This window comes from Macadamia integrifolia, chromosome 7 (genome assembly GCF_013358625.1).
Source record: "Macadamia integrifolia cultivar HAES 741 chromosome 7, SCU_Mint_v3, whole genome shotgun sequence".
In the NCBI taxonomy this organism is placed as follows: domain Eukaryota; kingdom Viridiplantae; phylum Streptophyta; class Magnoliopsida; order Proteales; family Proteaceae; genus Macadamia; species Macadamia integrifolia.
In genome coordinates this window covers 29,322,340-29,342,124 of record NC_056563.1, presented here as the reverse complement: position 1 = coordinate 29,342,124, position 19,785 = coordinate 29,322,340, and the positions used below count along the sequence as shown (strand labels likewise).

The window sequence follows — 19,785 nt, the reverse complement described above, 5'->3', positions numbered from 1 at the left end:
AAAAAAAAAAAAGAAAGGGTGGGGGGGAGGAAGGGTTCAGGATCTACATAAGCTGTTAGTAAAGAACTAGGCATTGACACACACGACTGATTCATATTTGATATTTCAAAAATTACGAGTTCCCAGTATCATTCCATAATATTGAATTAGCTATTGAATTAGCACATGCAGGACAGAGTGCATGGCACCTATACATTAAAATTTACCCAAGAAACAGCTATTGAAATTTCAGAAACTTTGGATTAAATTTGTAACCGGCCAGCATTGGCTTGTGAATTTCTTTAAGGATCAATGATGCATGACGGTCAGATTTTTCTAAAAGTCATAAACCCATGCTTCAAAACCATTCTCACAAATTTTGGATCTTTGAGCAAGCCTTGGGTGTGGTCCTGTTTAGCTTTCTTATTTGATCTTTTGACTCCTAAGCTCCAAAATTTCGGAGAGAAACACAGCATATAATCTTTTAAGATATTATATTATCTCATTTGAAGATATTTGAGACTCAAGGAGTCATATGGTAGTGGTCTTTAGCAGTGGTTCTCACAAATTTGGGTCTTTGAGCAAGTTTTGGGTGGGATCCTGTTTGGATTTCTTATTTGATCTTTCGACTCCTATGCTCCAAAATTTTGTAGAGCACCCAATTTGGCAAAAGTCTTCTCAGATGTGCGATCTCGTCAGGAACCTATGGATGGGCACCCTTAGTTTGGTCATTTATATGGCAATTCTCAACTCGACTCAACTCAGCCTAATCCCAACTAAATGGGGTCAACTACATAAATCTTCTGTTTTCCATCAACTCTATTCAAAGTCATACTTGTTACTAGTCCTAAGCTATTCATGTCTTTCCACACCACTTCTCTTGGAGTCATTTTGGCTCACCTCTGACTCTTTTCGTTCCTCCAACTGGAAACATGTCACTGATGCTTTGGGTTTAAGACTGCAATCTATTACTTCAGATTAGGGTCTAAAAGCATGGGTCGTGCATCATTGATCCTTAAAGATTCACAATCCATTGCCAGCCGGTTACTATACTCAGAATTTTCTGAAGTTTCATTAGTTGTTTTTTGGGTAAATTTTAATGTGTAGACTGTGTTGTGCACCTCTGTCCTGCATCTGCTAATTCAATATTATGCAATGATACCTCCTTGGGTTTTAATTCTTTATACATCAGATAAGGATGGGACTGTTTATTTGGTTCCATATAATAGATACTGATTACATAGTGGAAACCTATAGTTAATTAATTATAATATTTTTTTCATGAAGAAATTTTATTAAGAGAAGAAATGAATTGGGGGAAAAAAAAAAAAGAAAAAAAAAAAAAAAGAGGAAAGAATGCTATAGAAAGAGAAGGAAATGTAAAAAATTAGATGATGAAGAATAAGTAGCTTTTTAGATTTTCTTTTTTTTTTATTTGCATTTCTCTGTTGCTGTTGAAGTAAGCACAGGTCATGATAGCATACAAGTTGATGGGTTTGAGTCCTAGGTCTTTTCCTGGGTCAAGGGAATAAATATAAGCTTGGCTTATTGTTTCAGTCATCAGTCTTGTCAAAGTGGTAGTATTTTATGGAAATATGTTGACATGTTGATGCAAAATCGTGGCTGAACCGGATTGACCCTTCTGGCAATCTAGACTGAGATGAACTAGGTCCAATTGGGCTTTTGGGTTCAGTAGGATTTCTTAATTATTTAGGATTTATTTATTTGGCAAATAGATGCTATTTTTTTTATTTTTGGTTAGTTATTAGACAAGTAGGGAATTTCCAATTTGAGTTTTTTTGTGTTTCTTTTTTTGTCAGTCTAGGTTTTAAGGAGTAATTATTAGGAGATTTTTATTCTATTTCAGTTTTAGATTTCAATTAGGAAGTTTTTAGTTTTGTTTATTATAAATGGGCTTGTAACCCAATTCATTGGGCAGAGATTTGAAGAATGAATTTTATTGAGTTGTTTATGGTACCGGACTGGTACATAACCATGGCCGTGTGACCTCCTCCCCCCCCCCTCTCTCTCTCTCTATTCTTCTTCATTCCCTTCTAATTATTCCTATTTTCCTTTTCCTGTAATGGAAATATTATTGGTTTTCGAAGATATATTCTAAAGTGGTGGGCGACCTAACTTGCAGATTTTGAGGGTAAGAGAACTTCCCTGTTGAGAGAAACAACTTGAGTTGCAGAGCTGGTTCTGGTTACGTATGTGGCTGGAAGTCGTGAGGTTGAAGACAAAGTCTTTCTCCACACGATTCTTTTGTTGCTAATTTATTTCCTTTGGTTTCCAAAATACCCTTACTTCTCTCCTTTTTTACCCCCAAGCCTTTGCCTTAACTTTGCTTCATAGTTTGTCCCTTCACAATAATTCCTATTTTCCTTCATATTCCATCACTTTAACAACCACTTACCGTTTTAAGATTCCCTTAATTTACAAGTCTGCCACCCTATTATAAGCCTCAAAATATTTACTTGTTTTGCCACTGGTTCTTTTGATTTGAGTTATGTAACACTTGGACGAGCCCGTTAGCGATCCAAACAGGGTTTCTTAACCCGGATCCGCATCACGTGTGGAAACTGGAAAGTGGCAAAATATTTAAAAAGATGGAATAACTTGGAAATTGTGGGAATTTGAAAGGAACCTCCAGAACTGATGAGATAGGCTGTGATTAACACTTCAGGACCATCACAGGAGCAAAACAATCATCTATAAATATTCAAGGTTGTCGTTAAATAAAAAAAAGAAGCTTTGAGATTTATAGCTAGTGAGTAGTGGCTGTAGCATTATGTTCAGACCAAGAAAGTTTGGCCTCTACTTGAATCGTAAGTCTATAGCCATAATCATCAAAATACTGCATAGATAATTGGTTATTTTTAGTTTTTTATATATCCCATTCCTTACACACAACATTCTAAACCCCTCCCCCCCCCCAACAAAAAAAAAAGAAAAAAGAAGAGGTTATCTCAGGGGAAACTGTGAAATAAATTTAACATTTTTTGTTTTTTAGAGGAAATTTTACATTATTGTTTTTTCTGATCTTTGGTGCCATAGGGTTTTGTTTACTAGTCTTTCAGAACTTATTTTAATTCTTTAGTGGATGGGATAAAAAAGATTAAATTAAAAATAGTAAAAAACAAAATGGAATATACTGTATTTTCTGAAGTTTTATATTTACAAAATATTCTTAACAAAAATCGAGAAGTTATGCATTAAAATTGTATATTCTAGTGTACCATTGTATAAAATGAAATAATCATACAAAACCAAATAGTTTTATTTGTCTTTACGACAAAATATTTAAATAATATATGATACATTTTATTGATAGCTGACTTTTGAACTATTTTTGAAAATATTAAATGATGGGTTTCTCATGTTTGGTTGACATATATGACATATCATTATGTGAATTGAAGTAATAAGCCAGAAGTATCATTTGGTTGGCATGACCAGAACAGAAATATGTGAAATTTCCACTCAAACATTAATTGCATTTCACTAGGATTTCTTTTTGGTCTTTGCCAATATGGGAATATGTTGGTCTATTTGAGGTGTCGTATCTTGACATTTAGTACGTTGTCTGGGCCCACCTTTTTATTCAGCCAGAAAAAGGGGCTGGAGTAACTTTGCTTGTCATGGATCTGAATAGATAAAATAGTGCAATTGCAGGGTGTTAATTGCTTGAGTTGTGGCATGTACTTCAACATTGTTATGTTAGTTATATTTGTGCCCGCGTGAACTGTGAAGGACAAGGCTCAGGTGCCTTGTGGCATTTCCTTCACTCCAAACTTGGTAACTGGGAGGAATCAAACATTAGTTTCCCATATTTTATTTAAATTCACAGTTCCATTGCAAAACCAATTAGACCATCCACAACTAGCTAATCCAGTCTTTGTTGGCCTTTACTATTTATGTGTATTTTTATATTTCTTCGTTTCCCATTAGGGATCCACATAAAGGGTTTGGTGAGCTGGGCGCTATTATTTCCATTAGTGGTTTATCTCATTTATTGTTTAAGTTCTGTGTTGGAAGATCTTTTTAGCCTTGTGGGTTGGAGGAATTTGTGGCCATCATTTATTGTTTACGTTCTGTGTTTTTCCTTCTTGTACAACTTTGTTCTGGATTATTGTTGTTTGTTGGATGCTGCTATGTTTGTAAATCCTTTTCTTTCTCTTTAAAAGAATCTTGTATTTCTTATTTTACCTATTAAATAAAATTGAAAGATTGAACAAAACTACTAAGAGTCCCATTTTGAAATTAAATTATTTCCCACTAGAGGAAAGTCAAGTTTTCTTTTAACCAGGTAGTGTATTTCATTTTAAGGTACCCTGTATCTATTTGATTTTGAATAAACGTTGAATTTTGTTTGTGTCTTTTAGATTTAAATGGTTTTGATTCATCCATCTAAAGAGGGTTTCGAATGCAGTTGTTGGTGATCTATGCACAAGTGTCTTCAACCTTGTTAGGAGGATTCGCCGAGTCTGGGTGAATGCAGTATGGCTCCTGCTCAAGTCTTAACTGATTTAGACTCAGAAATGATACTGGAAACCACTGCAACTGCAAATGTTACTTCTGACAAAGATGATCTGAATTCCTCAGCAGTCCAAGATGAAAAGGGTCTGAAGTGTACGAGTAATTTTGAGGACACCACGTTTGACATGGAAATTTTGTTGGATCAAGATATAGATACAGTAGAGGAGTCTGTTGATACAGAGGTCGATATAACCGAATGTGTGAATGCTGATGACCTCAGGTTGGCTCATGCTGAAGATCCAAATGCAACTGAATATTCCAGTTCTTTCGATGACACAACATCGGGAACTGAATATGTTTCAAGGTTGAGTGATGCTGAAGTGGAGTCAACATTTTGTGGTGGCAGTGAGTCTGTTTTTGATGGATTTGGTAGCGTGTTCCAAACAAGGTATCATCTGTTCTATATTTCCCATCTCTCTCTCTCTCTCTCTGGACTACCCTAATAATCCCTTAATTCATTTGTAGCTGTTAGCAGTGACAAAGCTAGACAATATTTCTGAAGTTGCCACATATTAAATCAGTAAAGTTCCTTGAGTTTTGATATCTTAGACCTTGGTTCAAGCCACACACCATTATACATATCTTTAAATATGCCCACCTATTTGCATTAAACACTTCTCTTCTATAATACTTTTGCCAATTAACTCTCTGGAGATTATGCCATAACTTTTTCTAGGTCATATAAAGATCATATGGAGATCTTTCTTGAATTCTCTAAATCTTTCCATGAGTCTCTTAAGTAGATAATTAGCTTTTGTAGTTGATCTTCATGGTATGAAACCAAATTGAGTATTCGTAATAATAGTTTCTTGTTTCAATAGTGTTTCAATAACTCTCTCCCATAATTTCATGGTATGACTTATAAGTTCCATGCCTCTATAATTATTACAGTTCTGAATGCTCTTTTATTTTTATAAATCAGAACCATAATTCTTCTCCATTAATTTGGCATTTTCCTTGTGCTCTTAATCTTTTTAACAACTTGGTTAGCCAAGATAAACCACCGTTTCCTAAGCTCTTCCACACTTCTGTTGGGAGTCTTGGGTACCCATCTAGACCTGGTGCCTTGCCTACTTTAATCTTCCTTAAAGCTTCTTTTACTTCAGGCTTCCTAATTTTTTGTATATATCTACAGCATGTGGTGTCTTGATGGGTAATGCTACCATCCAGGACATTATTATTTGAAATATATTCATTTAGTAAGCTGTAGAAATAGTGTTTCTATCTCTCCTGAATATCCTCATCCCTTGTTAAAACTTTATCATCTTCACTTTTAAAGTTTTAATGCATCTAACATAGTCGAAATCTCTACTCTTCCTTTCCCTCTTTTTGGTAATCTTATACATAGTTTTTTCCCCTTTGTGTTCAAATTTCTATAAAGATCCTCTTATCTCTTCACCCTTTCTTTTCCCACAATCTTCTTAGCTTCATTTCTAGCAAGTTTATACCTTTTTAATTCCTCTACATCCTTAGTCCTTTGCCATGTCTTAAAACTATGCTTCTTAGCCTTAATATTTACTTGAGCCTCATCATCCCACTGCCAAGTACTGAATTTGAAGATTCAAACAGTACCAAAAGACATGATCTTTAGTAAAAAAAATAAGTTTAGTTTAGGAGATTTATAACAGCAACAAATCAGATGGTCAAAATAGAGTAATACTCAAATTAAGTTCATTAAATAAAAGGTAAGAACGTTTGCTGAAATTTAGAACTTGATCCAATGGTTGGGTCAGAAAATATGGGATATTCCTAGTAGTACAGGAGAAGGGTATTTCATTCAATATGCTAATCAGACTAATAAACAGAGGATAGAATAATATAGCCCAACTGAATCTGATCATGTACGGGAATTTCAGTAGCACAAATCAGCTGAAAGAGCAATCGATTTAGGATCTCTTTGGTATCATTTAAATTTTTTATTTTTTCCTAAAAAACCTTTTTGAGTGCATTTTTTTAACATTTATGGAGCTTGTTTCTATTTAAAAAGATGGAAAAAACACAAAAACCAAAAATAGATCTTGACCCATTTATGTGTTTTAGCCAAAAACCAATTTTGGCCATTTATTCGCTCAATGTTAATGAACATGTGTTTATATGCACCAAAAGTGAGGGGAAAACGTCATTTGGTTTTGTTATTAGAAAGGTAAGCCCCCCCCCCCTCTTCTTCTTCTTCCTATTGGAGAAAGAAACTGCACTCTGCAATTCGCTCGGCGATCCCAGTACGACACTGCAATTCCCCGGCGATCGACGTTGTATACCCGACGACCAGAGAAAACATTTTCAGATGCCGGAAAACCCAACGGCGGCCTAGAATGGGGTGTAAAACCCTTGCAGGTTTCAGAAATACAAACACCATCGATGGCTTCTTATTGGAGCGGTATACAACCCTAAAGCCATCCAGTGAACGGCTATCAGAACCCCGTGAAATCTGGCGGTGATCAAATGACCCCAAAAAAAAAAAAAAAAAACAACGAAATCTGAATCTAAAACAGCCAGAGATATATGGGTTTTGAATTTTTTTTTAGGTGGATCCATAGCTGGGATGAGACTATACGGACATTCATGGTTGGGAAAACCATGTAGAAGGGGATAATCTGCTATGAAAAAAAAAATTGCTGTGTTTTTGCGGCTGGGAGAAAGGTTTGGGAAAGATGAAGTTAGGCTTTAAGAAACCCTTGGTGAAATGACTCCCTTGCCACTGTGAGTCAAAAAACTATTCTACACATAGGCATACCAAACCATTTCTCATTCCATACTCTATTATGTCTAATGTTTACAACTGGTTTTGATGTTTTGATAAAAATTGGTTTTCATTAATGATTTTTGTTAAATAGGCAAAAATCAAAATAAAAAATGATACCAAAGAGAGCCTTAGTAATCGGAAATTGCAGAATTTCAGATCTGGACAAATAAGGTGAGAATTAGAAAACTGAATCAAGATCAACAGGTCTGATTTGAAAGATTTCTTGATCGAGTTTCGCTTTTATGATGAACAACGCTTCAAAAATTGAGAGGAATCTGATGGTCAGATTCTCTCAATTGAAATTCATGCAAAAAAAGAAAAAAAGGGGTCTTGCGTATGAATCTAAACCAGAACCAGAATTGCAGAACTAGAACAGTAACTCACTTGAATTAATGGAAGGGAAGAAGATGGAAGAATAAATAAGATGGAAAATGCCCGGGCTTCACACCGCAAGGTGGTTGGATGGACCAAACACCAACTAGCCTTCATCAAATGCAAGGGATTCTTTGGCAGTGGAGAAGGAGAGGAGCAGCAACAGCAGGATCAACTGATAGCCCCTCGATTTGCTTTTATTGACAAGAAAAATCGATGGGCTATCTTTGTTTATAGTAAGTGATAGCCCATTGATTTGCTTTTATTGACAAGAAAAATCAATGGGCTATCTTTGTTTATAGTAAGTGATAGCCCATCGATTTGCTTTTATTGACAAGAAAAATCAGAGTAGTGTTGGATAAGGAAAACCTTAACCGACCTCAACTTGTAATAAAAACAAATAACATGCAAACTTAAATTGAGCCATTGGTTCAATAGTGACTGAACCAGAAACAAATAAAAAGAAACTAAGGGCCTGCATGATTACCATTTTGTTTCTGCGCTAAATTTCTATCCATAAATGATCTTTTCTATTTCTGTTTCTGGGCCATATTTCTGGGCAAAAAAACGTGTTTGATAACGTGTAGCAATTTCTATTTCTGGGTTAGAAAAGAAATAGAAATGCATTTGTTAAGCGTATATTAATTTCTATGGATAGAAGTAGAACTTGTATAAATTTACAAAATGTCATTCAATACCTAAAAATTTTGGCATAGGCGGCGGCGGTGGAGGAGGTGGTGGTGATCGTGGCGTTGGAGGAGGGGTGGGGATAGTGGTGGTGTGGCGATGGCGGTGGCGGTGGAGGAGGTGGTGGCATTGGTAATGGTGGTGGTGTTAGTGGCGAAGGTGGTGGGCTGGTGATTGAAGTTGCCTAGGACAAACCCCCTATTTCTCCTTCTTTTTCTAGGATAGAGAAGTTCCTAAAAGATGCTTTTTTTTTTTTTTTTCCTTCTATGTCCCAGCAACCTTTTGGGTCCAATTTATTCCTGGGAACAAAAAAATGAACCGGCGTTAGTAAACAAATTTCTAAAAAAAAAAGAAAAAAGGAAAAAAAAAAAGAAAAGAAAAAAAAAAAGAGAAATAGGGAAACAAAATGGTTATCATGCGGGCCCTAATTAACTCCAATAACAACCAACAACTCAGCTTTATCCCAACTAATTGGGTCGGTTATGGGTCCGATCAAATACAACAAAATAAAAGCAAAAAGAAAGGAACACAACACAACAATAGCTTAGTAAATCCCATATAAATGGGGTCGGTTACATGAATCCTTGCCCTCCAATCAAATCTATTCGAGGTCATACTTGGGACAATTCCTAAACTATGCATGCCTTTCCTCACTACATCTCTTATGATCATTTTGAGTCTGCCCCTAGTTCTTTTAGTTCCTTCAATCTGAATCAGGGTACTCCTACTTACTGGTGCATCTCAAGGCCTCCGTTGAACATGTCCAAGCCACCTCAAGTGACTTTCTCGGAGCTTATTATGAATCGGGGATACTCCCAAATCCGTTCTAATATGATTATTCCTTACTTTATTTTTTCTAGTTTTGCCACACATCCATCTCAATATTCTCATCTCTGCCACACTTCGCTTATTTATATGACACTTTTTTACTGCCCAACCTTCCGCCCCATACATCATAGCCAGTCGTACGACTATCCTATAAATTTTCTTTTAAGATTTAAAGGAATACATTGGTCACACAACACCATCTCTCCACTTCATCCATCCTGCCTTAATCTTCTGTGAAACATCATCCTCTATATTACCTTCTTTATTTATAGTTGACTCCGAATACCTAAAATGATCACTTTGTGGTACCTCTATCCTCAATCTTCACCATTTCATTATCCATCGTAGTGTGACTAAAGTTACACATATACTCAAATTTCGTTTTACTCATCTTAAAACTTCTTGATTCTAAAGTTGATCTCCATAGCTCCAACCTAGCGTTAATCCCAGCTTTTGTTTCATCCACTAAAACAATATCATCAACGAAGAGCATACATCATAGAACCTCATCTTGAATTTTCCTGGTTAAATCATCAATGATAAGCGCAAACAAATTAGGGCTTAAAACAGATCCTTGATGTAGCCTAATTGTAATTGGGAGTTCACTTTTTTGTCCTCCTGTGGTTCTTACATTAGTCACCGCATCCTCATACATATCTTTAATTATATCTGCATATTTATTCAATACCCATCTGTTCTCTAGGACATGCCAGATTAGCTCTCTAGGGAGTCTGTTGTAGGCTTTTTGTAGGTCAATAAAGATCATATGGAGATCCTTCTTGCAAGCCTTAAATCTCTCCATGAGCCTCCTTAAATCTCTCTATGAGCCTCCTGGATAAGTAAATAGCTTTTGTCCTGGATTTACCTGGCATATGACCAAGTTGGTTCTTCGTGATGGTAGATTCTCTTCTCAGGTGGGCTTCAATAATATTTCTCCCACAATTTTATAGTATGACTCATTAATTTTATGCCTTTATAATTATTCCAGTTTTGAATGTCACCTTTTTTTTTTGTAACTAAAAGATAGAATTAAACTATCTAGGCCATGCTACTAGGCTGCTTGCTTCTTGGATCTCATGTGAGAGACCTTCAGGTCCACATCACCGAGTCCCTTCGATGAATGACGTTTTCCTTAAGATTCTCTTAGGACATCGTATTAGTGTTCCATCAAAGTCCACCTTCCTTGTTTGACCAATTTATTAGGAAAGGCATGCTAGCAAAGCCTGTCCTAAGTCTCAAAACCTTCCTTGGAATGCCGGCAATGTTTCAAAAGCTATTTCCTAATCCAACTACTAACATAGCATATTCATTTTTACAGTGTAATGAATTATTTTCGAAATGCCCAAAGCCTGTCCAGAGTCTCCAGACAATGACGGCTTGAAAGAATTATCAATTTTTAGGAGTTGTAATTGTTGGTTGGGTAAATTGTCAGAAGGTTATTAACAGCAATTGGATAAAACTCTGATTAATCTGTTTTACACAGTTCCCTTCCTCGGCCCCCAACCAAAAAAATAAAAGCTCTGTTTTAGGAGATATAAAATGATTTGAAAACATTGAAGTTGGGATAAGTCATATCTTTGCTCACTGATACCCCTCTTAAATATAGAAAAAAAGAATTATCAATTTTTTGGAGTGGTAATTGTTGGTTGGGTAAATTGTGAAAAGGTTATTAACAGCAATTGGATAAAAACTATTTAGCCTGATTAGTTCTGTTTTATACAGTCCCTCCGCCCCCACCCCCCAAAAAAATAAAATAAAATAAAATAAAATAAAAGCTCTGTTTTATGAGATACAAATAATTTAAAAACCTTAAAGTGCTTCAAAATCTAGGTGGTCAATGGAAAGAATGATAATATGTTTCATAAGAATTTAAAGATCTAGTAGTATTTCTGCTTGGGATGTTTGAGCATACTTTTGCTGTGTTGGAGAGCCAACAATTAGTTTGATCGTGTCCTTAATGGGACGCTCTGTCACCTTGTGACCAATTCAACTAAATCTTTTTAAGAGACAGCGATTGATAGCCGTACACCATATCATGGTTAGACATAATCTGAAAGAGTGGCTTTCAGCGACTCTCTTCACAACTTTCTTTATTAGATGTGGTTGCTAGTGTAGTAGATGGATCAAAATCTAATCTTTATTTAAGAAAAGATAAGAGTGTGACACAGTATCATGTAATGAATGGTGTACTGAGTGGGGGAAAGGGGGAAATTTTTTGTTGCTCTTTTCATTCATTTATGTTTGGGAGAGTTGAAGCAAATTCCTCAGGGGTCTTATTCAAGGAAAATATAATTTATACGTTCCTGAAGGAAAAGTTCATGATCCACTTTTTTGGGCCATATGGATGGTTTTTCTGGTCAAACCAATAGTTCGATGGGTAACTGATGCAGACAAGGGATTGAAAAACCAGTATTGTGTCTGTGCAGGTAATGGGCCAAGGTATTCGAAGGAGAAAATACCATAACAGAACTTATAAAAGATGTAATCAAATAAAGAAAATAAGAAAAACAGCCGAATAGGAAGGAGAGTAGCAGAAAATTTAAGAGCAAGCTTGGAAAACCAAACTAGCATTGCTAACTACTAACTAGGCCACTTCTCTGGGAAACAGCAAAAAGGAAGGAGAAATCGCCTATGATTGATTCTTACTCCAAACCAATACTAATATCCTTAGCCTCAATGTCATTAACTCATCACCACAAACAAAGTTATTTACAACGCTATCTATAGACTACCCTTCCCAAAAATGAGATCAGACTTGGACTAAAGGGCAACCTTTTGCACGAGGCTCCCACTACTGCAGGGTCTGGGAGGGGAATATGTATGCAGCAGTACCTCCCTGCTTCACAGGATTTTGTGGCTAAGAGATTAGACTTGGACTCTTAGACATAATCCTGAAATTACTAGAAAATAGACTCTCTTTAATAATAGAGATTTTTAATATTTATCTAATTATAATATCACTGCTCCCATGAGTGCTCAACCCCTTTACAAATTAAATAAAACTATGAACGATAGAAATAGGCTAGAAATTGAAATCCTAATTTGACTAGACTCTTAAAATTAAATCCCATGATGAATCAGCACCCTGTCAGAAAATTGGCCATAATCTACGTTGTCCAATGTCCTGTTTTTGAACTTACTGATTTATCCTAGTTTCTCAAATCTGATTATCAGTTGGATTTTTAATTTACAACAGAATATACTTTGCTTCTTTTCATATCTGATTACATTGCGTAAAATTCTGAGCTTCCATATCTGGTTTCTAGTCTAATTCATTCCTACCAGATTTTTTTTTTCTCTCTCTTTGCTTCCTTTTCAGCAGAATTTTTTCATTGGTAGCCCATACCTTGGATTAGCCATGTGCCAAGTTTGGGGTCCCACCACAACCATTTTGTCCACTATGTATTGAGCTTTTATGCTTGTATTTTCAACCATTGAACCAAAGACATCAATGTTGACATTATCGTTGACTCCTTGTCATAGTTGTCAAGGCGTCGCCAAGGTGCCGCCTTGGCGTCCAGGCGGTTTGCCTGGGGCCTAGGCGTCTGTCACCTTATATTTTTTGCACTTATTTATGCCAAATACCATTTAAGTAAATGTTTTTATATTTTGTTATTTCATTTACTTAAAATATTATTCATAAATAAGCAAATAACCCCTATTTGAATCCAATAAAAATAGTTTAAAATCAAATTCCAAAAGGATAAAAAGTCAATCCCCTGGTCCAAGAACAAAAACTGGTTTTTTGGTTGTAGGGCGATTTTCAACTTCCAAATGCTAAGGTTTTTCTCAATTCTGAAAATTTTATAAATTTTATCATGGTAGAACATTGCTAAAAGCCAAAAGTCTGGTAAGATAATCTTTTGTTTTGATGCCCCCTAAAATTATTTCCATTCAGGTGATTTAACAACATTCGCACACTTTAAAATAAGTTTGACCGAAGGTCCGGAACTTAACTTTGTCATAACAACTCAGATTTAAGTAATCTTAGACTTGTTGGAAAGCTAGTTTTGTGTTATACTTAATACAAAAAGTCTCATATAAAAATAAAATCATTTGACCAATAAAACTTATTATAAAGCAAGAGCATTTCTCTAAATGTCAATAAGTTATGTTGATTTTTATGACTTGATGTGAGTGTCACTATGTTGATCTTTTATGACTTGATGTTTAATGTTGATTGATTTTTTATGTCATAGGGTATATATATTATAGCATACAAAAACTTTACAAAATAGGGGATATAAAAAATAACACATGGGCGTTTTGATCGCCATTGCAACGCCATAGCGGACGATTCACCGCCAAATCAATTAGCCACCCATCCACCACTTTGGGTCGCCATGACAGCTATACTCCTTGTAATGCTGCCATGTCAGTAAAGAAACCAAGGGAAACCATTGTTAAACAATGGAAGATGATCATCAAAACAATACCTTTCTTAATCAGCGGCTAAGGCAACACATCTGATGGTATTTTGAATAGATCTTCATTTCTATGTTGAATTATATTGCATTGTCTAACTTCAAATATATATTCTGCTTCAATCTTTTAGGAAGAAGAAGTTGACAGCTCATTGGAGGAAGTATATCAGACCTCTAATGTGGCGGTGCAAATGGTTAGAACTGAGAATTAAGGAATTTCAGTGCCAAGCATTAAAGTATGATAAAGAGCTTGCAGAATATGATCAAAGAAAGCAGTTTGATTCAGGGCAGCTTGCGTTAGAAGGGTGTTGTATGAGGTCACTACCATTTTCTAGACAGTTTGATAGGAAAAAGGCCATGAAGAGGAGAAAACGAAAGAGAGTTGAAGACACAGTTGATATATCATCATATATGTCACGCCATAGCCTGTTCTCATACTATGGTACAAATAAATTGGTTACACTTATAAATATGCTTTTTATGAGCCTGTTTTTATCATTTGTAATTTTCCTACATGATCCCTTGCAGAGAATAAGAGGTCCAATGTAGATGGTGTTTCTCTGGATGATGATTGTGGTAATCAAGGTAAGAATTGACCACTGGGCCTTCCTAGAGAAATTTGGTGCCTTTGTTTGACACTTGAAGTATAATCAGAAATAAGGAAGTAAGATAGATTTTAATGTACCACGTACAATTTTTAAAGATACTAGAAGCATTGAACTACTTCAACTTGATGACTGTGTTGTTCTTTCCTTTTTGGATTTGTATATCGGGCAAGTGCTTAAACCTAAGATACTTCCTGACACATGAACCAGAATCCCTAATTTGGACCGGGTATAGGGGCTGTACTGTCTATTTGCATGACCGGCTGATCCAAGTGGTTTGATTTAACTGTATCAATGAGGTCTCTATGGGCATCTGAGAACCGGCTCTAACAATTCTTATTCTTTGAAAATCTTAGAAGGAGCATTAAATCCTAAGTAGTGAAGGTAATGCAGGCTAATCCCAAACCAGAAAATCCAGCAAGAGACTAGCACAAAATAGACTGCAGAACAGGGAACAGAAGTTATGAAACAGAACCGGGATAAAATGTATAACTTGAGTTAGAAAAAATTAGAATAACCCAATATTCAGTCAAGTGATCTATTCTATTGGTGGAATAGACTGCAGAATCTGAAAAAAATTCTGATAGCAGAATAAGGATCTGCAGAGAAGTCATAGTGCTAATAGGAAAACTAATAGCAGACTTAGAACAGTAATATTGATCAGAATTTGTTATGAAATATATTCATAATTTCGAAGAGAGTGAAATGAGAAAGTTGTCTGAATTTTTGAGGTAAAACAGGCCAATAACTAGAGAGAAAAAAAAAGGGGGGGGGGTCTCATCTTTCTCGGTATGCTGCTGAAGCAACTGCAGAACATGAGGGTCGATCCACCAGAAATCTGGGGATGAAGTCGGTTGTAATGAAAGTTAAAGGATCTAATTTTTTCAGGAAAAAGAAAGCAGTGATCCTGAGCTGGAGATAGGGTTCTTTTGATCCATTATAACCGTAATTCCTTCAAACCCTCTTCTTCCTCGTTCTCTCACGGTTTCCTCTATATCTGATTGTTGGAGAATCGGCAATTGGTGGGTGGTGCAATGAAGATCACCACATTTTTGCATGAATATCCGTAGCTGCAAGCATTGATGCTGCAACCGATCAATGCCGTGATGTTCCTGTCTGTAAGACCCCTCTCCACCTTGTTGTTCAAGTCCAACTCCGTGATCCCATCTCAATCTTCTCCTTTTGCATGCCAGGCATCCCTTGGAGCAAAGCTTTATCATCAGAAAGTACTGAAGTACTGCCAGATATCCCCATGGCTCCCAGCTTCTTGGAAGTTACTGGTATCTGTTGCTGTGATCTAAGCTGAGATGTATTTAATTGAACCCCTGTAGGGGGGGTTGCACTCTCCCTATTCGGCTCTTTGGAGTTTAAAACCGAAATGGTTTCCTGTGTGATCCGATTCATCTCCAGAAATCAAATGAGTGAAGTTTGGGAAGGTTCACGGAATCATTTCGTTTTTTCCTGACTTCCCAGCCTAAAATTTAGTGCTGGAGGGGCTTACAGATGTATTCATCAACTATCCAGCCTAAAATCTATACTACTTTCCTTGCATTGAAAAGATCCTTAAGTTTGCCATATTTATTCCATGATTTTGTGGTATCAACTAGCTCAGCTACCCAAATCTTCTGAGGCATGAGAGAGCTTTGGAAAGCTAATTCTGTATTCTCCATGTCAAGAAGCCATGGGTCTTCCCATATTCTTACTGAAGAGCCATCTCCAATGTTGTGCACCTGAAATCCAGTCCTTTGGCTTATTTTCTTGTTGGGTATCACAGTACATACTGACTTAGAAAGTACCTGATTTACATCGGATCAGGAAGACATTTTCTACATCATGGCATAACTTACACTATATTCCATGTCCAGATCTCGCAACCAATAGAAATTAAAACTTCCGCGTTCCACCCAAATATGTGAAGTTCAGACCCCTAAAGAAAACTTTTAACTGCCAACTGATGCAAATCTATTCTGGATAAGTAAATACGATCCTGAACTTAGTGTCAACTCAGTCTTCTTCTGTTCTACGTGAGAGCAGATGTTGAGAGGGATGACTTTAGTAAATTTTTTTGTTTGAAGCCCTTTTTCTTGGCTAACGATAGGGTATCCAGGCCTTCGGCCTGACTAGTGTTATTGCCATCACTCTTTCTTGATGCATCCTGTATCCTTTTCTTTAGTTCTGAGTGTTCTTTTCAATTCAACATTTTATCCTCTTCCAAATGTTTTTTATTTGCAGTTCTTGTGATATTTCTGTTTTAATTACTCACAATTATAGATTAAAGTGTTAACCTATTCTATTAGCCTTTAGCTATAGTCAATGGAGGTAATTACTATTTTCAAGACAAATTACTCCTCCTAATCCTTAATATTTTTAAAATTGTGTTCCCAATCCTTTTTTAAGCGGTGATTCTATTTTGCACATCATAGGAATGGTTTTATATCATGATCTGTTGGGAAGACTTCTCGTAAAGCTAGAAAATGGCTAGAGAAAAAGTTGCTGTAGTGCAAATTTTGGACCATTAATTTTAAGCAATCACTTTCTTATTCCATTGCAGTGGGCTTCCTTTCTATGGCTACATATATTCTTCACAGCTGATAAAGAGCGTAAACAGACTACGAAGTAGAGCATATGAAAAGCACCGAAATAACTGACAAACTGAAAGTCCATAACTTTGAACTTTACATAATTGAAACTTAAATAGAATTTAATGTTGGTTTTAGTATTAGGCGCTGTTGCTTGATGCAATGGCAAAAAGCTTAGGTTATCCATATGAAGGCACAGGTTTGGACCATCTCCAATCCTCCCCTTCCCAGACCTTAAAAAGCGAAACTTAATCTGGGTTGCCACCCTTTTAGCCCAACATTTTTATAATGGATAACATGTTTAGCATATGTGTCATAATTATAACCTTTTCATGTATGAACTCATGTTTTATGCTTTTTGTATGCAGGTGAATTTGTTGGTTATACCTAAATAATGCTAATATGTGCACTTGCATTCAGTTTATGTTGGATTTGCGTATATTGTTGACGAGTTCTGCACTTCAGTTGGATTGTTGTGTACATTGAGAGCTTATTCCTTAATCCTTAATCCTTTTTAAGAAAAAATATTACTTTATTCTTTTACAAGAAAGCTTGCTATGATACGACTACACAGTTCTGTTGGATGCTTTCATGCATAATTGTGTGATATTCTTTTTGGTTGTTTGGACTTGGTATATTACTTGTCCATGTTTCTTGTGAATGAAGACTGACAACTTTTGATCTAGCAGAAAATATGGCTCTAGTGAGAGTGGGATAGCAAAATGAGATCTTTGTAGCTTATATTTAGAAGGATGAGTCTCTCCTGGTTTGAGTGGAGTATATTGTTTGCACATCCTTGTACAGAGCAGTGACTCAGTGGGAAGGATGTTATATGATGTTGTTGACACTCCACCTCAATCCCATTTTTAAGTATGGTAATAATTGGCATATGGTGCTTGGTGTAGTGCCATAGACGTGAAAAGCATGATAAGCCAATAGAATATTGAAAGTGTAAATTTATTTTTCCTCATGTTTCCACCATCTATTGGAATGGAAAACTTCAGTTGTGTCAAGGTCATCTGAATAGCAGGCTTCCTGATTGAGCCTTACCACCTTTGATTAGCTGAGGATGATTTCCACCAATTTTACATAAAGCAAAAAGGGTTCTTTTCTGGACCATCTAATCGGAAATTCAATAATGATCTCCGTTAACTGGTCTGAGCTTTGAGTGTGTCATTGACTGTTGGTTGGATGTCACATATGATTCAACTGATTCACATATGGTGTCACTGTGTCAGTTTACACAGTTATGCATGTGCAAGAAAGTTCCATTGATGTTATACTTTAACTGTTTCAGTATTGCAATTCTCTGGAAATAATTACGTTTTCTTAGACCAACTTAATATATTTGTTATTCTTTTGGGGATAGTTATTGCGGCAGATCGAAATGCTAATGGCAATGGTGAGTTTGGTGTTGATTATGAGTGGCCATTACTTGACTTTGGAGAAGGTGATAATCCTTTGGAGCAAATCCTTTGGAAGATCGAGGATGTGCAATCTCGAGCCCACAAATTGAAGACTCAGCTTGACAAGGTGATGAACAGTAATGCTGGGAGGCTCTCTTCTGCAGAAAATTTAAACCTGCTTCTGCCATCTGAGGTGCCTTCAAGTTCTGCTCGAAGTCCTACTGTCTCTCTGGGCAAGGGATGCACCACACAGACTCACGTTTTATATACTCCACCTCCACATGTATCCAAGCATGAGATTGGTGATCTGGTCATGCCTGAAAGTGCCGTTTCAAGTTATGGGGAGGCAAATCCTCTTCCTGATATAATTGAAAGCACAATGGGACTATTATCTGCTGCTGATATTGCTCTTGATCAGCCACAGATTGGTGATTCATGTGAAGATGTAAAGTTGTGCTGTTTATCAATTTCGGCATTCGTGTTCTTTTAAAGCATATGGCCTTATTTCTTGATTTCACTACAGAGAGGAGTTATTGAAAAAGTTCTTGTGTTTTATTTTATTGGTTATAAAATAAATTTTTATTTTCTTTTCCCCTCCAGATTGCGGATGATGTTTTGATACGTAATCAGTCAGTTCAGGGAGAGTTGTACAGTTTTGAAAAGTTGAAGAGTCAGCCCTCAGAGATGCCTTGTCATCCTGTGAAAGAGCAAGAGGAGAACAGGATTTCCCCAGTTTCAGCACCAGAACTTAACGTTGCCCAAAAGACCATTGCGGCTCAGGAGCAGTCAATTCTAAAGTCTTGCTTAGCATCTGACTTTCAGGTCCCTAAAACCAAGAGAAAGCGAGGCGAGAGGAAAGCTGGTTCTGGTTGCTGGAGTAAGAAATCATCAGGTGAGCCTGATCATTGAGCTTGAAGTCTTCGTAGAATTGGCCTCTTCATTTGAAGATTTAAGCACTAAGACCAAAAATGGTCCAGTTTTTTCTTTTTTTATTGATGTAAACTTTTTTTTTTTTAAATCAAATGTAAATTTACTTGCTCATACTGGATTTTTTTTTTTAATGTACTGGAATTATTGTCGAAGTTGTTAGTTCCCTCTCTCTCCCTAATTTTTTTTCAGACCCCAATAATTTTGTTTAGTTTGAAGCTTGAGAATCCAAAGCATAAAATTAAACTTGGTTTTGTTTTATGTCGACTGAGGGAAGTGCTCTGTATCATGGGGTATTTCAGTTTTCTGCCTCAAGAACCCATTACCATGATGACAAGAGTTGAATCCTTCATCTTCTCAACTCCCACAAAATAATGGAAATGCCAGTTAATGTTAGGTATTTTATTACGGGAGAAAAAACACTATCCGTCTGCATTCTCCATACCCAGACACAGCTCCCTGTTTTCAGGGGCTGTGAAAAGATGCCCCTGCTCCTGAAAACAGGATGCTGTGTCTGGGCGTGGGAATCTAGATGGGTGTACTCCCGTGTCTGGGTGGAGGGGGAGCTCTCGACATGTGCCCCTATTTTTACTCTCAAGTTTGGGAGTTGAAATCCCAATGGGAAATGTCTAGGGAACCTATGGTTGATGAAAGAAACAATTTTTTGACCTCTTTTTTTTTATGGGTAGGCCCCAA

The 19,785-nt window shown here is 36.4% G+C and overlaps 1 protein-coding gene across 3 annotated transcripts in view; it reads left to right on the top strand.

The window, feature by feature from the left end:
- The window catches only part of LOC122084017, a 24,157-nt gene extending 4,887 nt beyond the window's left edge, over positions 1 to 19,270 (top strand). For 2 of the 3 annotated variants that reach the window (XM_042651996.1, XM_042651997.1), the window contains exons 4-8: positions 4,412 to 4,906; positions 13,704 to 14,014; positions 14,101 to 14,157; positions 18,126 to 18,607; positions 18,763 to 19,270. In XM_042651996.1, coding sequence (XP_042507930.1) covers positions 4,482 to 4,906; positions 13,704 to 14,014; positions 14,101 to 14,157; positions 18,126 to 18,607; positions 18,763 to 19,071 — 1,584 coding nt within the window. In that variant the 5' untranslated portion in view covers positions 4,412 to 4,481 and the 3' untranslated portion in view covers positions 19,072 to 19,270. Of the gene's footprint in view, positions 1 to 4,364; positions 4,907 to 13,703; positions 14,015 to 14,100; positions 14,158 to 18,125; positions 18,608 to 18,762 lie in introns of all 3 variants that reach the window. The other variant, XM_042651998.1, reaches the window with a different exon arrangement.
- Positions 19,271 to 19,785: the final 515 nt, after the last annotated feature.